Source organism: Cavia porcellus, unplaced genomic scaffold (assembly GCF_034190915.1).
Source record: "Cavia porcellus strain 051 isolate PalLab524CR breed Dunkin Hartley unplaced genomic scaffold, mCavPor4.1 scaffold_12, whole genome shotgun sequence".
Classification (NCBI taxonomy): Eukaryota; Metazoa; Chordata; class Mammalia; order Rodentia; family Caviidae; genus Cavia; species Cavia porcellus.
The window spans coordinates 22,704,489-22,720,971 of record NW_026947495.1 but is presented as its reverse complement, the minus strand read 5'-3'; the positions used below and the strand labels follow the sequence as shown (position 1 = coordinate 22,720,971).

The following is a 16,483-nucleotide window of genomic DNA, read 5'->3' as shown; positions in this document are numbered from 1 at the left end:
TAGTATTTCATGGTTGCATATCTTGTGGCTCTCTTGGGCTCTTACAGTATATTTATTGCTGTTTACAGTACTTGGGATTGAATCCAGGGGCTTCCACATAAATAACTCTCCACTGAGTTCCTTCCTCAGCCCTTTTAATTTTATTTTTGTTTATTGAGACAGGATCTTGCTGATTTGTCCAGGCTAGTTTCAGACTTGGCAGGCTTCCTTGCCTTAACCTTCCAAGTACTGATTTTTACAGGTGTGTTCTGCAGTTGCAGATCAGTCATGGTTCCTGTGTTAACTATTTTACTGATACTGAGACCCTACACCCATAACTTAGAGAAGGAAAGGTTTATTTGTCTAGCAGTTTGCGGTGGGTTCAGTTCATGATTGGCTCCAAGGCAGAAATAACATAGAAGGACGTGGTGGAAGCAGGCTTCTCAACTCTTGGCTACTGGGAGGCAGAACAAGAGATGAGAAACCCTGGACAAGAAACACCCTTCCTGATCATATTCCTTGTGACCCATGTCCAACCAAGTGCTACCTCCTAATAGTACATTTAGCTTTTGAACTTAGCAATATATGAGTCCCTTGATGAGGATAGCACACCTATAATCCAGTCACACTTCACATCTAAACCATAGCAGTTTTTTTTTTTTAAAGTTTTCTTTTTTGTATAGTCTTTTTCAAGTTGCTTTTCTTTTTTCTCTTTGAATGGTTATATTTTTCATGATAGGTACTTTTACATGATATGTAAGAAAAGGGCACTACAGGCCTAATTTGAGAGCTTTGAGGATTGTGTTGACTCTAGCCTTTTCTTTAGGGTAATTCCCTTGTTAAGTCTGTTCAGATTCTTAGAGAAGTCTCTTAGGTAAGGGTGACGATTGGCAGTCAGATTTGGGGAAGAGGTCTAGCCTGTGTATATTAACAGTTAGGCTTCACTAACTGTTTCAGGTAAATATTGCATTCCACTAGTGCATTTCCAATCTTTTGCTATATATGTGGAAACTGTTTTACTGCCTGTGAAGATTTGATTAACCAGTTTGCTTCAAACAAGGAGCATTTAATGTTCTTGCTCAGAGAGGCTCGGGTACCTGGTTCCTCAGAGATACTTTCAACAGACCTTTGCTTCACTGCCTTCTACTTTTCATTTTCTAAGCTACTAGGCATAGTTGTTTGGGAGAGGAATTTGGTAAAACAGCATAGTTCCTTACTTGTTTTATATGACTGATTTGTTTTGGAGGGTCTGCAAGATTCTGTTCATCTGCTTTCTATCTTCCAGCTACTTTTTTTTCCTTTTGTTTTCTCTGTAATTTAAAAGTTTTTGCGTACTTTTTTTTCCTCTTAACTAGTGTTTTTAGAAAAGTTTAGTATGTGTGCTGCTAAAGTGAGCACTTAGAGGAGTTTTAACAAGTAAATTAGGTATGTGTGTTTAGTTTACTGTTTGCTCCGAACAGGCCTGTGGGTTATTTTGTGTGTGTGTGTGTGTGTGTGTGTGTGTGTGTGTGTGTGTGTTGTGTTGTGTTATATTGTATTAACTGGGAGACTTTGCAAGGGGAAAGATTTTTTTTTCCCCCCTATAATTCTAGGTAGTTCTGCATTCTAGTCCTGAGTCATTTGAAGGGAGGGGTCTGTGTGTGTGCACATGTGTGTGTTCCTGCATGTGTAAATGTGCATGTGTTTTAATTTGGGCTGTGTGAAAGTATGATCATAGGAATTGTCCAGAGCTTGGACACGATATAAATGCAATATAATACAATAAGAAAGTTTATTTTTGAACTGCTAAGTTCATCACAAATAATAGAAAAAGCTATTTTTAGGATGAGTGGGTTTGCTGCTTTGGGATTTTTGGTACTGGGAATTGAACTTTGGACCTTGCACTTGCCAAGCAGGAGCTTGTGGCACTGAGCTATATTCCTGGATCCTTGATGATTTTCAAAGAAATAAAATTTTGAAGCCATCCTAAAATTTCTAAAATACATTTGTGGGTATAGGAAAGATTTGGACTACTGTTCATTTGGGTATGTTCACTATAATTTTTTCTGGAGAGAAAAGATATTCATTAACAGCCTCTTCTAATATTCTCAACAGTAGTGACCTAAGACCTGATCAAAAGTTGGAAATAGGGCCAATCCCTTTGGTGAAAATAGAAGCAAAAGGTGAGCAGTATTACTAGGGGCCCTAAATTGAGCTATTAAAGTCTTGAATAATGTATTATGAGTTGGTTTACTATTTTTTTTCCCATTTCATTTACATATGAAATATTATAGCTTGCTGCTTTATTACATATTAGCTGTTGATTTTCCCCTGGGATTCTACAGCACAGTAGTTCCTGAACTTTTCAAAGATGTGCTCATGTCATGCCTCTGTTCCTATATCAGAATTTATGTGGGTAAATTCAGGATATGTGAATATGTATTCTGTGACATTTTCTCTCATACATTCGTAATTTTTTTTTTAAACCTACCATCAAAAGGACTCAGACACTGCAAAAAAATGTGTGCCCTATTCCTGCCTTTACTTTTTTGTGTATGGCAGATAACCTATCTTAAAGGAAGAGAAAGGATTGTAGAAAGGTTAATTGTATGTGTGTGTGTGTGTGTGAGAGAGAGAGAGAGACAGACAGACAGACAGACAGAGACTGTTTCAGGTAAAAATAACACTTTTTTAAAGAAAGGAATACTACAGAAAATAGTTCCTTTCAAACTGATAATGTTCTCTGTACAGAGGTTGAGAAATTTATATATTTTTAAGTTAATCCGAATGTTAGGTTCTCAGGTTGCAGTATTAATATATAACCATTTATGCAGAGTGTTTTTGAGAACATAAAACTATACATATTTAGAATCTAAAATCAGGAAAATTTGTCTAGGTTAGAAATGTAAAATTATCAGAATTCCAGTTTTGGTTCTCATTCCACATAATCAATAACTAAGCCATTCTCTCGCATCCGTGTCGAGCTTATTTTTACATGGCATTAGAGCCCCAGCCAAGTTGAGCTATAGTCTCTTGTTTTCTCTCATGATAGAGTGTGGGCTATTCTTCAGTAGATAAAAGTGTACCCTTACCTGTGTGCTCATCTCAGAGGCTTCAGTATGAGCGCCATTTCTATATGTACTGTGTATCTCTTCTAGAGTTCCTTTTATACACTGTTCAGCACACTTCAGATAGATTGTGGTTGCCACTTTCTTTTTTGTTAATAAAGGTCACTAGAATCTTTGTTAGAGATGTTTTCCTGTATTTTAGAGATTTCATGTCGTTATGCTTATCCTTAGTAACATTAAAAGTTTTCATCATATTCTCCCCTCTTAAAAACTGATATATGTGTATTAATACAGCTTTTGAATTGGTCTGATATGGGAATGCTCTCTCTCATTCGGGAAACCTGATTCTAAAAATCAAAGATTGAGATATACAGACTTTATTTTACTAAAGTTCCTCAATTCTTTTTGAATTAGGAGCTAGATTTTGACAGCTTTTTTAAGCTAGGGAAAATACCACTAGAATATTCAAGTATAAAGACCTACTTTAATATCAAAATTCCAGAAATATTTATGACCAACCAGTTTTAGTAAATTACCACTTGTATCTATTTTTGGCAAGTTTAGTAAAATGAGGTCTTTATTTTAGAATGTAAGTTTAATTCTAAAATCTAGCATTTGAAAACTTTTGATGTTTTGGAGAAGCATAGGTACTGTAGGTAAAAATAAATGATCAGGAACAAGTAAAACCGTTCCTAATTTTTTCTTTCTGTACAAAGCCTCCTTTTTCCAAATAGGATTTATGTTTTTTTAAGATGGGATCCTTTGTTTCCTAGACTAGTCTTCAACTTGTAATCTTGTTGCTTTGACCGCTAAAGTAGCTGTAATTACAAGTATATGCCACTACATTCAGCTTTTTGTATGTATCAATGTTGTCCTTTTAAGTTTTTTTTTTGATACTATTTTAAGGTCTGTTTCCATTCCATAATAATTTTATTGTCAAATAGCTTTCCATCTCAGATATACTTACATACCTAACTAAGCTGTGAAATTCAAAAAATCTTCTACATAATATACTTATACTTACCATCCATATATTGAGTTATATTTTTAGTATCAGCTATTTGAAAACAGATTTATTTTTATTGTGGCATATCAATGTGAATATAGAGTTGATTCTTTTTTTTCAGAGTAGATGTTTCAAAAAATTACTGAAACAGTATAAATTTGTGAATACTGAACAGTTGCTTGTAGGTGAAATACAGGGTTAGGTTCTATAAATCTGTTTAAGCACCTTATTTTTTAATTTTTTATTTTTATCAGTACCGGGGATTGAAATCATGACCATGTGCTTGCAAGGCAGGCGCTTACGCCGCTGAGCTAAATCCCTAGCCCCCTAAGCACCTTATTTAATATATATTGTTCATTCATTGGCATCAGTTTCAACAGCCAACAGCAATGTAACTCATGTCTGAAAAAAGCTGTCTGACATTTTCTATGTAAGATTAATATCAGCTTTCTTGTACTTGGGAAAAATTACTGCTCCTAAGAACTGTGGTTAAGATCCATTTTTGACAGCAAATTCACCAGAAAGGAAAAATGTCATAATGAAATGGACTGTGAAAGGAACACTTGTTTATAGTATGAGAGCTGAAGCAGGAAGGCAAAGTGTCACTTTATTCACCTCAGCTGGAAATGTGCACATCGGTCGACTCTGACTTTCTATTCTAAACATGCATCTGCACAAGTGATTGCAAAGCAATTTAATGTATTAATTTGGAGGTTACAAATAAATTTTAGCACTTTGATAAATTGCAAAATACAGAGTCTGTAACTAATGAGGATAGACTGTAGTATTTATATGTTTTATCCCTCATTGATGACAATTTACCAATTGTTTTTATTTTCATAAGCAAGTCCATAGTGATTTTTTTTTTCATTTCAGTAACTTATGAAGGCAGACATTGGGGGTGGGACGAGGTCAGGTAGAGTTTGCTCAGCACTCAAGCCACCACAGAGACAAAGTCTTGACACCTGGCAGCCTGTGAATCTGCTCTGCTTTGGGCTGAAGAACTGGCTCACTTAGGTGACTGCAGGGACTTAGGCAGAGCTGCTGTGGGCCCAAAGCCTGGGAGGGGGTCAGGGATGCCTTCCTTGCACGCTGCAGTGATTTGTTTTTATGTAATAGGGTGGACAGAGTTTGTTCTAAAGTGTACTTACAAGTATGTGCATTTAAGAACTTTTTAGATATTGCCAAATTGCTTTCTAAAGTGGTTCCATTGATTATGCATTCAGAATTCCTGTTTATACACAGATTTTACCATCTCATAGTGTTTATGATTTTACATGTTTACTGTTTCTGTGCTTACAAAACAACATATAGCATTAGTATTTTTTTTTTTTATCGATACCAGGGATTGAACTCACGACTGCCTGCTTGCAAGGCAGGCACTTATGCCGCTCAGCTTAAGTCCCCAAGCCCCAGCATTAGTATTTTAAGTTTCTGTTTTCAGTTTTAATCTCTGTTTTCAGTATCTTTAATTTGTTATCTGTTGGATGTCAAAATTTATACATTTTAAAAGTCTTTTTGTTTTGAGCTGGAAACTTTCTTTTTATTGTGGTGTTTAAGTCAGTTGTAATCTGATCATGCTCATATACCCAAATTTGCTTATTTTTCAGTTCGCTAATCCAGACTTTACACAACCTATTTCAGAAGTTGTAGATGAAGTAATTCAGAATTGTCCTATTGATGTCAGACGTCCTCTCTACAAGGTCAGTATTTGTGGCAAAATTGTTATTCTAAGTCAATTTTTAAAAATTCTTTATCTGTTCATTGTTGAATATTAAATACATTGTATAAAAAACATAGTTGAATTTTTGTACTGTTTATTTTTCTTTTTAAATAAAAGTCTTACTTGTTTTTCTTCACTAATACAGAATATTGTCCTCTCTGGTGGTTCAACCATGTTCAGGGACTTTGGACGCCGCTTGCAAAGGGATCTGAAAAGAACCGTAGATGCCAGACTGAAATTAAGTGAGGAATTGAGTGGCGGTAGATTGAAGGTTGGTTTTTTCAGTTATTGCTGGAAGATTGTGGGGATTGTCAGTGTTAGCTAACTTTTGCTCTTAGGAAAACAGCGGAACTTATCAGATATTCCAGTGGAAAGTGGTTAGTGCCACAGATTCATGTCCATGATGTTCTGGGTTGTTTGCTTATTAGGAGATCTCTGCCCTCATTTCAGAAATATTCTTAGATATAGCTGAGACAAAGCATTTTTTAAAAACCTCTCTCAGAAATAACTTATTTAGGAGATTTCCTTGTACTTCAGCAATAAAATTCATTATGGGTCCACAGCATTTAAATACTACTGTATAATAGGAAACAAAACAGTATATAGATGGTGATAATTTGAACGGTCAAGTTTGCTTTTACAGACTGTTGCTATATAAAAGGCATGGGTGCAAACAAGTTGGCAGTTCCCCAAAATACCTTGTATCTTACATATCTTGGACCTATGTAATAGACTTCAAACTTGATTTTAAATTCACAAATGTATGGTAAGGTTTGTTTTGGTATATGTGTCATCCTTGTTAAATATGATATAAAAAAATTGACTCAGGAAGTTAGTTGCTAAATAAAACTCTTACTCTACTAGTAAGATTACCAAGAATGAGGACTCTCTGAAAATGTCTCAATCACTAAAATTTACTTAGATGTAAAATTTAACACCTTAACATTTGCTGTTTGTTGAAAAAGTACGTGAAAGCTAATCATTTTCAACAGCTAAAATTAGGATTATCTTAAACCTGTTGCTTGGGGTATAGTTAAAAGCATACATTTTGGACTTCGTCATCATAATGACCTGACTTCATAGTTCAGGCAGTGCGTTCATGTAATAGATTTCTAAGATGTTTATTTGTTTTTGCACCCCCTCCCAACCAGCCACCCACTTACCCACCCACTGTGCCTTTCCATCTAGCTCCTATTTATAAAAAAGTTGATAAATTTTATAAACAGTGTTTTAGATTCTCTGTACTAGAAGTTACAATTATTATATGAACAGTTGGAGTGTAGCAAGTTTTGAGACAAATTTCTCCAGTTATTTTATTAATGTTCTTTTGTAGCAAGACAGAAAATTTTTTTTTCTACTCTAGGACCCATTCAACAGTCACATTGCACTCAGTTATTATGCATCTCACATGTTCAATATCTGTTGTCTTTTATAACCTTAATATTTTTGAAGAATATAAGTTATTTTGTAAACTTCCTCATTTTAGATTTGTCTGATGTTATGTTTATTGTGATGTATTTTTGGCAATAATGCTGTCAGGGAGATACTGTATCATTTTTAGTGGCAGTGTGTCAGTAGACTCATGATACTGTCTTTTGAGTGTTTGGTGAATGTTGCATCTGCGTGCTTTCTCCACTCTGTAGCTATTAATAAGGATCTTATGGGTAGATACTTTCCGGGAACTACTCTGTTGCTCATCAGACTTTCCACCACTGATTTTAATGTCTTACGTAGTTCTTTCCTAAAATAGTCATTATGGAGGTAGTTGCCACATGTATTTGCAAATTCCATTATTTTTTGTCTTTTATTTTCATTGTACTGTAAGAAGGTTTTTCCCTTTCTGTATCATAATACCGTTATGAAATTGTAGTATCATTAGCTATGATTCTGAATTTTTCTGTTTTGGCCTCTAGTAACAATTCGAATGGCTTTTAGTTTCTGATACAGGCATTGGTATCCCCTTCCCCCAAATTCCTTCCTTTTTGACACAGCAGTATATTTCAGGCTCATCTAGTTCTTTATCTTTTCTGGTCCTGGAATCAAGTATCATCATGGTGCTCTGTATTTGTAAGATCAATCTTTTACAATGACAATAAGAAGCCTAGCTTCTAGTATACATATAATTTTTAAAATTTTTTCTTGAAGCAGGACCTTGTTATGCAATTTGGGCTGGCCTTGCATTCATTATCTTCCTGCCTCATCTCTTGAGTTGCTTGGATTACAGGCATGCGCCACTGTGCCTGACCCATGTATATTTTCAGAATTGTTAATTCATACCTCTATGAAACATGGACCTACTAAGTAGAGTTTAATCTTTGCTTAGTTTTTATCCTCAGCCTAAGGGTAGAGTCAGAATACAGTGTTCATAAGTTAATCCTACTCTTACTTTAATATGGTTATCTTTAAAAAAAATAATTTGTTTCCTCTGGCTTTGTTTTACCCCAGAAATCCTTTATCCTTATAAAGTTGCACTTAATTTTATTTTTCAAATTTATTTTTTAATTGACAAATGATGGTACATAGTCACCGGGTAAAGTGTGATGGTTTGGTATTTGAATGATGTATAACAGTAATTAGCACTCCTTTCTTTTAGTCTTTATAAAATGCATAGTTTCTTGTTGGAAACAACTATTAAAAATGTATACTGTTATTTCCTTCATCCATTTTGTTCTATTGCATACCTGTTAGTTTCTCAATATGCATGGTTAAAATTAAATGATACACAAATTGTTACTTGTTTTTATTGTTGAAATGATTTTACTTGTGTCATTTTTCAGCCAAAACCAATTGATGTACAAGTTATCACACATCATATGCAGCGATACGCAGTTTGGTTTGGAGGATCAATGCTGGCTTCCACAGTGAGTGCGATGAAATTTTAATTGTAAATTCTTATTTTTATTATTAGATAGAAGAATCCAGTTGTACTTAAAGAGCAGAACAAATTCCTTTAAATTTTATTGAAGTACAGCATAGGAAACTATGAATTAATAACATAGGTACATAGTATTTTTGAAAAGTGAACGTCATTTTAGTGTAGTATTTTTTTTATTTAAAACTTATTAGACATTTTATAGTGAGCATTTTATACTGTATTATAAAATGTATCTTTAGGGAAAATGGTTTTAAACCTATGTATACAGTTACCAGAAGATCACTGTTTTTCCTTTGCAAATATTGTAAATATTAAAGAACAAGTTATATTTTATTACCCAAGAAGTATGAAATGTTTCTAGAAGAATGTTTTAAGAATACTGTTGTAGAATGTTTTAAGAATACTGTCCCCAAATTAAAACATCCTTTAAAAGATACTCTAATATCATTAGCCTAATAAATAATAATACTTTGTCTGGGTAATGCATATATTATTAAAATGAAACTTTTATATGAATTGTTGAATAACTGTACAACTTCGGATTTAAAACTATAAATGGGAGATAAGATTTACCCTGTTAGTTTAGTGTTCTTCGGCTGTGCCGTATAGCTACTTGAGTTTGTAGTTTTGCCCTTTGAGAATACTGTGACAGAGCAGGGAGTAGTTTATCTTTACCTCCAGTGACAAAGGCAGGATGATTTACTGATACTTATACTGCAGCAGGCAGTAGCTCATCTGTATCTTAGAGCAATACTTCTTTATTTTACTGGTTTATGCAGTGTGGGAAAGCCTAGGCACAACAGAGTAGGCATTTGAGAGTCAACTTTTTATTCCTCAAAATTCCAAAACCTTCAGAGGGACAGGTATTGGGAAAATGGTACATGAATTAAATGTCCTTTTTCAATTTTGATACATATTTATTAGCCATTAAATCATCGTTTCTAGGATTGCTAGGCCTTAAGTATTACAGATAGACTAATAAACATTGTTAAGTACCTGTTTTAAAGTGCTATATTGAAAGATGGTAGCTTTTTGATCTTTAGAAAAATGTGTTTTTATTTTCAGCCTGAGTTCTACCAAGTATGCCACACCAAAAAGGATTATGAAGAAATTGGACCTAGCATTTGTCGTCACAATCCAGTGTTTGGAGTCATGTCGTAAAATGGGGTTTTGGGGGTTAGGGAGGTGGAGAAGAAATAATCCTTCTAATAATCCTGTTCTGTCTGGATGGCTGGTTTTGAGGTTTTAAACCTGAGTTGAAATGGCAAGACCAAACATGATTATACAGAAATATTTTAATAAGCATATCAACATGGAGATGTAAAAGAGAGCCAAAATGATTTTTTCTTTAGATTGAATATTTGAATCTTATGTGTAACAAAAAGAAATGGGTTTAAGTTCTTTCTGTGCCCTGATATTTTGTATATTATTGAATTATCCAAGATTTGATGGAATTTATCAGTATGTAGATAGCTCTATAATGCTTGAATTGTACACTTCTGTGTGCAGTGCAAGAGCTTGTTTATATTTCATACTTTTTATACTTTAAGGAAAAAGGGTCAAAGAAAAACTAGTATTTGAGGAAACAAAAGTGACCAAGTAAAGGATAAATTTAAACAACAGCCTCATGAGACTTGGCTTCCACACTTATGGGATTCCAGTTATTCTGATATGAATTGCTTCCATTTCCTTCCTCCTTATCCCCCACCAATGGTTTTCTTTGCAAGTGCTTTTGGAACTAAGAAGCTAGTATCTTGGATTAACTGATGGCTGCTAGTGCTCGCATCTGTTTCTTGCTTTAAATGGAAAGTAAAGATAAGACTGTTGGACCAGTATTGCAGTTCTGTAGTGTCATTTCTTATTTAAAAAAAAGATTTGATTATCAAAATTGGTATATATAAAGCCTACACCATTCTAATAAAGGCACAAATTTCTTTTTAATACTTGTTTCAGGCTCTTTAATCTCTTTACAAGTTAATAAATCTATTTTCTTCAGATCTCTGCAGTAGTTCTTTAAAAATCACAACAGTTGGTTAGCAAGCTGACTTTTTAAATGTGTTCTGTACAAATAATTGTGAACTTTTAACATGTTGAGTGCTTTCATTTTGATAACTGGATCTCCATTTGATATTTTCATTTGTATATCTCATTTGCCGTCTGAAAAAATTTTTTTAGTGCCAGTCCCTGAAGTATCATGGAAAGTTAAGTTTTTTGAATTTTAAAATATCTGAATCATGAAGAAAAAGTGATGAAAATAAATTAAAATTGAATTATCTTTTCTAATGCTCTTTTTTTTTTAAGCAGTGCAGTTTTACTTGGTGTTTTGTGTATTTGATGAGATATCTGTTTCTCTTGAAGTAGTGGAACTTTCTGCAGTCTGTCGTGTATCTGCAGTCTGTCATGTGCATGGTAGAAAACTATTTGTGAACATAAAATTTCTGCTGGTTATTTATGGAAAGATAAAACGAGAGCTATTTCGTTCTTTTGTAGAATTTAAGCAGCAAAGTAGTGAAGAATGCCATTATTCATAACACACAGTAGACTACTTATGTCTAGAAGTTCAGGAACGTTTAAGTGATTTTCTTTGTTGTTAATACAGAGATAGATTTGAGGAATAAACAGTTTTTATTTAGAGTAAATCTAGACATTTAATTTCATTAATATTTGTGTGAATCTTAATTCTTTGGGTATGGGGATAAAGGACAAAATGTATGTCGTAGAGTAGCAGTAGCATCATCACCAGTATCAAATTGTTCTTTTTTACTTGAAAAAAAGTGTTTTATGAGCATTATAACAAACTACTTTTGGGATGTACCTTAGTGGTAGAGCACTTTCCCAGCATGCATGAGTGATGCCCTGGGTTGACTCTTGTATACCACAAAAAGATGAATTGCCAGAGTGGTAAAAAGAGGTTTTCTTCTTTTAAAATTTAGCATGTCTCTTGTTGCATCATTATATTATTAGAAATATATTTTCTGTCCTTAAAACTTTCTAAACATGTAGAAACATAATTTTCTTATTTTATACAAGTAGATTAGAGTATGTATTGCTCTGTAATGTGTTTTTTTCAAAGATCTTTTGATGCAAAACAACACCAATAGGGTAAGATTTCATCTTCTGGCCCAGTATTGTTCACGTTGTCATAAAAAAAATTTTCTTTTTCCACTCAGGATGATTTGGTAATAAATGAATAAACTTCAGAACTATGCTTTTCATACAGATGTCCTAACTTTTGATATGAAAACATGAAGGTGTATACCTGTACCAGCACTTGGGAGACTGAGGCAGGAGGATCACTTCAAATTTGAGGCCATCCTGGGCTATGTAATGTGTTAAAGACAGCCCGACCTGCAGAGGGAAACCCTGTACATAAATAGAAATTAAACAAAACAAAAATGAAAACATGGTAAAAAATTTTTTTCCTTTAGGCTTACTTGGAGAAACACAAAACCCTGGCCCTTTCTCTGTAGTTTTTGATACTCCTTTTAGTCTGCTTACAACAGAAGAGAGTGGTGTGATACTTATGGAAGCAGTACTTTTGTTGTTTTATATCTATCCTGTTATCGTTACTGTGTGTCATTTCAATTTAATTGTAGCTTCATTTGTAAATTTCTAGAAATTTATCCAGGATAACTAAAACCTGTCGCGCTGATTCATTGTCAAGCAGAATGAACATGGGAAATTAGTTACATAGATTCTTCAACATTTTTTTTTAAACACAAAATATATTTGTATAATCTTGGGTAAATTCTTTGAACTGTCTGGGCTTTAATTTATAAAGAAAAAGTGTCATGGTGGATTGTTTTGCAATTAAGATTATAACCTCTCTTTTCCCCTAATTCATTTGTTGTAATAAACATGCTACTGTATTCTCCTTTGGAATCAGCAAGGTTTTCATCTATTAGAACGTAAAGTAGATGACTAATTCTCTACTTTTTTAAAAACAAGTACGTTTTCACACAACATTTAAACACTAATACTCAGTCAAGTACCTCAGGTAGTCATCTTCTGAATTATCCTCCTTTCTGATGGAGAAAGTGGTTGTTTGTTTCAGTTTCTTCATACAGTCTTTTTGTTTGTTTCAGAGCTACTTAAGTGGATGAAAATAACTGCTCTTGCAGATACTTCCACCACTAGCTTCACAAATAATATGAAATATAGAAGAAATAGACCCTGGTGCTTTTTAATGTTTGTGTAGTTTCTGTGGAAAAGTCTAGAGAATGTACCTATATATGTAGAAAATTTCATGTGGATAATGCTGAGGCTCTTTTCAGAGTGTTTGTAAAGTTACTGAGGAAATTATATTTAAAAGCTTATTTTTACTATTGTAAAGAATGTTCCTATTCCCACCGGGGTAATCTAGTAATAAAGTCTAGTGTTTTTCTGCTTTTCTTACCAAGTTCAATTTTAACTCCTACATCCTTACTCTAGTCTTTCGTTGTTCATGATCACCTGAATACTTACCTTAGGTCAGTGAACACTAAACATTAACTAGAATACACAGAATCTGAAACAGTTTCCCACTCAGAGTGAAACATTCTACTCGATTAGAATCCTTGTCTTCCATTGTATTTCAGTATGGTAACACTTTGTATGTACAGTTGGCTAAGGACAGAATTGTTATGTGTGACTTTCACAGAAAACCCTCTAATATTTTGTATTAGATCTCCTTGAGGTATGGGAAGATTCTTTTTAAAATTATTATTATTGTTATTTGTTGTAGTACGTAATGGTTACACTTATTAAGGAGAATTTGTGCATATACATAACACATTTGATTTCACTCCCTGTTCCTTCCAACTCTATTTTTTTCCTTTCAATTTGAAAAAGATCTCTCCTACTTCCTGTTATCTGTCTTTCAGTTTTCTCTTTACTTGTATTTTGTGTTTCTCATGTATGAAAGTGCAATACTTAAAACAACTGTGTCTGACTTACTTCGCTTAGCATGGTCTCAGCATTCTTAAACTTCAGTGAAAATTTCTGCACCTCTGCTGGTAACTCACTACTGTCTAAAGAAAGGTTCATTCTTCTGTAAATGTGCCTTTTTAGGATATTTATTATAAATCTCCATGGTCTTGATAGAATCTTAACAAAAATAAGTTAAAATATGTGGTTGTCTTAGATAAACTGATATATTTAAGACGGGAGCTGAAATTAAAATCTGTTTGAGTTAAGGATTGTATTCTAGTAGTCACAGGAGCAATAAAAAAGGAATAAGGATAGAAATTAAAAACTGCAGGAAAAGTATTATTTCGATTTAGCAAGTAGTAGTGTTTTCATTTTGGGTGACTTATATGTTAAGATGCTAAATCAAATAAAGTTTCACTTTTATTCAAACAACAGAACTCACTTATACTGTCTATGTTGCATCAAGTTTTGGGTTGGACAAATGAGGAAACCTGAGACTTTTTAGAATACCGTGTACATTCATGAGATGACTGACACACTTTTTGGGATACTTTCTCCTGGAATATGATGATTACTAAAGACCTTGAAAAATAAATACTTTGGTAGATGGAGAGTTGGTAGGAGATATGTTTGATGTGGAACAATAAATCTCTCCAATCTGAGACATTATCAACTGCCTACTCGGGTAAAACCATTGTTTTAAACATTCTGCTTTGAGGATAGAGGTATAGTAGAAAAGGTATTCTGTGAGCAATATTTTGTAGGTAACTTGAAAGTATCTCAACAAACTATAGAGTTTCGGGTCATAAAAATGATAGTGGTGGTTTGCAGTGAGAAACTCATTGAGTAATGGTGAAAGGAAATGGGGCTGTGGTTTAAGTTTACTGATTGGTAGGCTACTGAAATTCTTCTTTAATGATAAATGTTAAACCTAATCAATCCAGCACACAAAGGTCTCGTAGTTCAGACTGGCTTTGAATCCACTACGGAGGCCAGGTTGGTCCTGCCTCAGCCACCCAAGTGTGGAGATTACAGTTATGTACCACCACACCTGGCTTTTACTGTAGAATCTTACACATTTGGGTATTTACAGTGCCTTATATTTTGTCTGGCATATATAGCAAATCTGGAGTATATTTATTCAGTAGGTTTTGACAAGCTGTTCAGTCATTTTGAAATCACCATAGTGTAAATGATTGTGTGCTGGACTGGGGATATGGCTCAGCATCACGGTTTCTGCCTGGAAGCTCAAGGTCCTGAGTTTGAGTCTTGGGTCGGGGCATAAAATACCCTAAATGATTATGTGCTGTAAGTCAGTGATAATTGAAATGTTTTGTAATATTCAGCATGAACAGAGGAAATACTAATTTCTAGCTCTGGCTTTTATTGATCAACTTTGATTGTTGCTGATTTATTTTAAACCAATTTAGAGATGGTGACTTAATTAGAAATCTCCATTTGCAATAAGATGGAACACGGGTAGATTCTTATTTGGAATTTCATTTAATGGTAAATTGAAGCCAAATATTTATTTTTTTTAATGGACCACCTATGTTCTTCTCCAAAAGCTGTGTGAGAAGGTCACTAGTGAGAGTGTTGGACAGTGAGAAAACTTGAGGCTCTCCACAATGCTGTATACATTCATGAGAATGACATGCTTGTTGGCATGCTTTCTCCTGGAATGTGATGGTTTACTAAGGACCTTGAAAAATATTTTAGTAGGTGGAAATTAGGTAGAAAAAACATTTTAGGTGTGGAAAAATAAACCTGATTAATAATTGGGAGAGTGTTGTTGGGAGCATTTGAAGCTGGAAATTGACCATATGTGTGAGTCTGGGACATGGCTGTCCTAAGAACAAAGAGCGTGGGTGGGGGGGCCAAGCCACCTGAGGTGTCTTCATCTCAGAAAAGCAGCAAGCCTAGACAATCTATGCAATGAGTTTCTAGGCAGCAGGGTTGAAATTGACATCATTTTTCTGAGTATATAAAGAAGCCTGCTACAGTGGTTGAACAGTTCATTTCCTCCCATCAGAGACTAAGGGCTCCACCTAATCCCAGCTTTATCTCTCTTTTTTCCCATCCTTTTGACTCACCCCAGGAACCTCTAGAGCTTGTCCCTCACCCCAGGAATGTCTAGATCTGCAGCCAGTAACTACAGGAGAGAGATGAGCATGTTGTGGTTGTGAAAGATTTGGGAGAAGTATGTAAAATAAGGTTGGAGGATCTCTGTCACCCTCAAATGTAGGCTGAAAAACTTAAAAATGGAGGCAGTTGAAGTTGAAACCTTCAACGCAGTTGACACCTTCGAAACAGTGGAATTTTCAGAGTTCTATGTAACCCAACAGTTGATGGAACACAGGTGATTTATGTGACTTGGTGAGTGTCAACGCCAAATAGGACTTGTTGGCGTTGATTCTTTTTATGGTTTACAAGTGCTGAATAACAGCTTATGAGTAGTTTTTAAAAATTGATTTGACAACAGTTCTTAGCCTCCCTCCCTGTTTTGGAAGAAATGGTAACATTGTGCTACATGATGCTGGAGGGAGATGTCTTGTCATCAAGTTGCTATATAGTTAGTGCTAAGCTAATAGCAAGATCTAAAAAAATCATCTAATCTGTTTGAGATTGGATTAAATTTTATAAAGCAATGATCTCTGAAGGCATTCGTTGAACAGAATAGCCCAGGAGGACTTTAAACTATGTTATTTGCATCAAAGAGCCTGTTTGAGCTGTTTGACATTTGGCCAGATATCTCCAAATTAGTGTGAATTAGTATACCTCATTTCAGATCTCAGTAATACAGCTTAACATTCCAGTGAATTCAATTTTTTGTAAAAGTACTCATTTAGATTTAAGGACTGGGAAGGCATTATTAGGTTATAAATAAAAATGAAGATTGTGATAGATAATCAGGTAATGCCCAGTATTTGGCAGATTGTCACTTT

The 16,483-nt window shown here is 34.3% G+C and overlaps 1 protein-coding gene across 2 annotated transcripts in view; it reads left to right on the top strand.

Annotated features, from left to right (window-relative positions):
* The window catches only part of Actr3 (actin related protein 3), a 57,608-nt gene extending 47,037 nt beyond the window's left edge, over nt 1–10,571 (top strand). For both annotated transcript variants that reach the window (XM_063258969.1, XM_063258968.1), the window contains 4 exons: nt 5,643–5,735; nt 5,901–6,026; nt 8,533–8,616; nt 9,696–10,571. In XM_063258969.1, the coding sequence (XP_063115039.1) occupies nt 5,643–5,735; nt 5,901–6,026; nt 8,533–8,616; nt 9,696–9,791 (399 nt within the window). In that variant the 3' untranslated portion in view covers nt 9,792–10,571. The remainder of the gene's footprint in view (nt 1–5,642; nt 5,736–5,900; nt 6,027–8,532; nt 8,617–9,695) is intronic.
* Nucleotides 10,572–16,483: the final 5,912 nt, after the last annotated feature.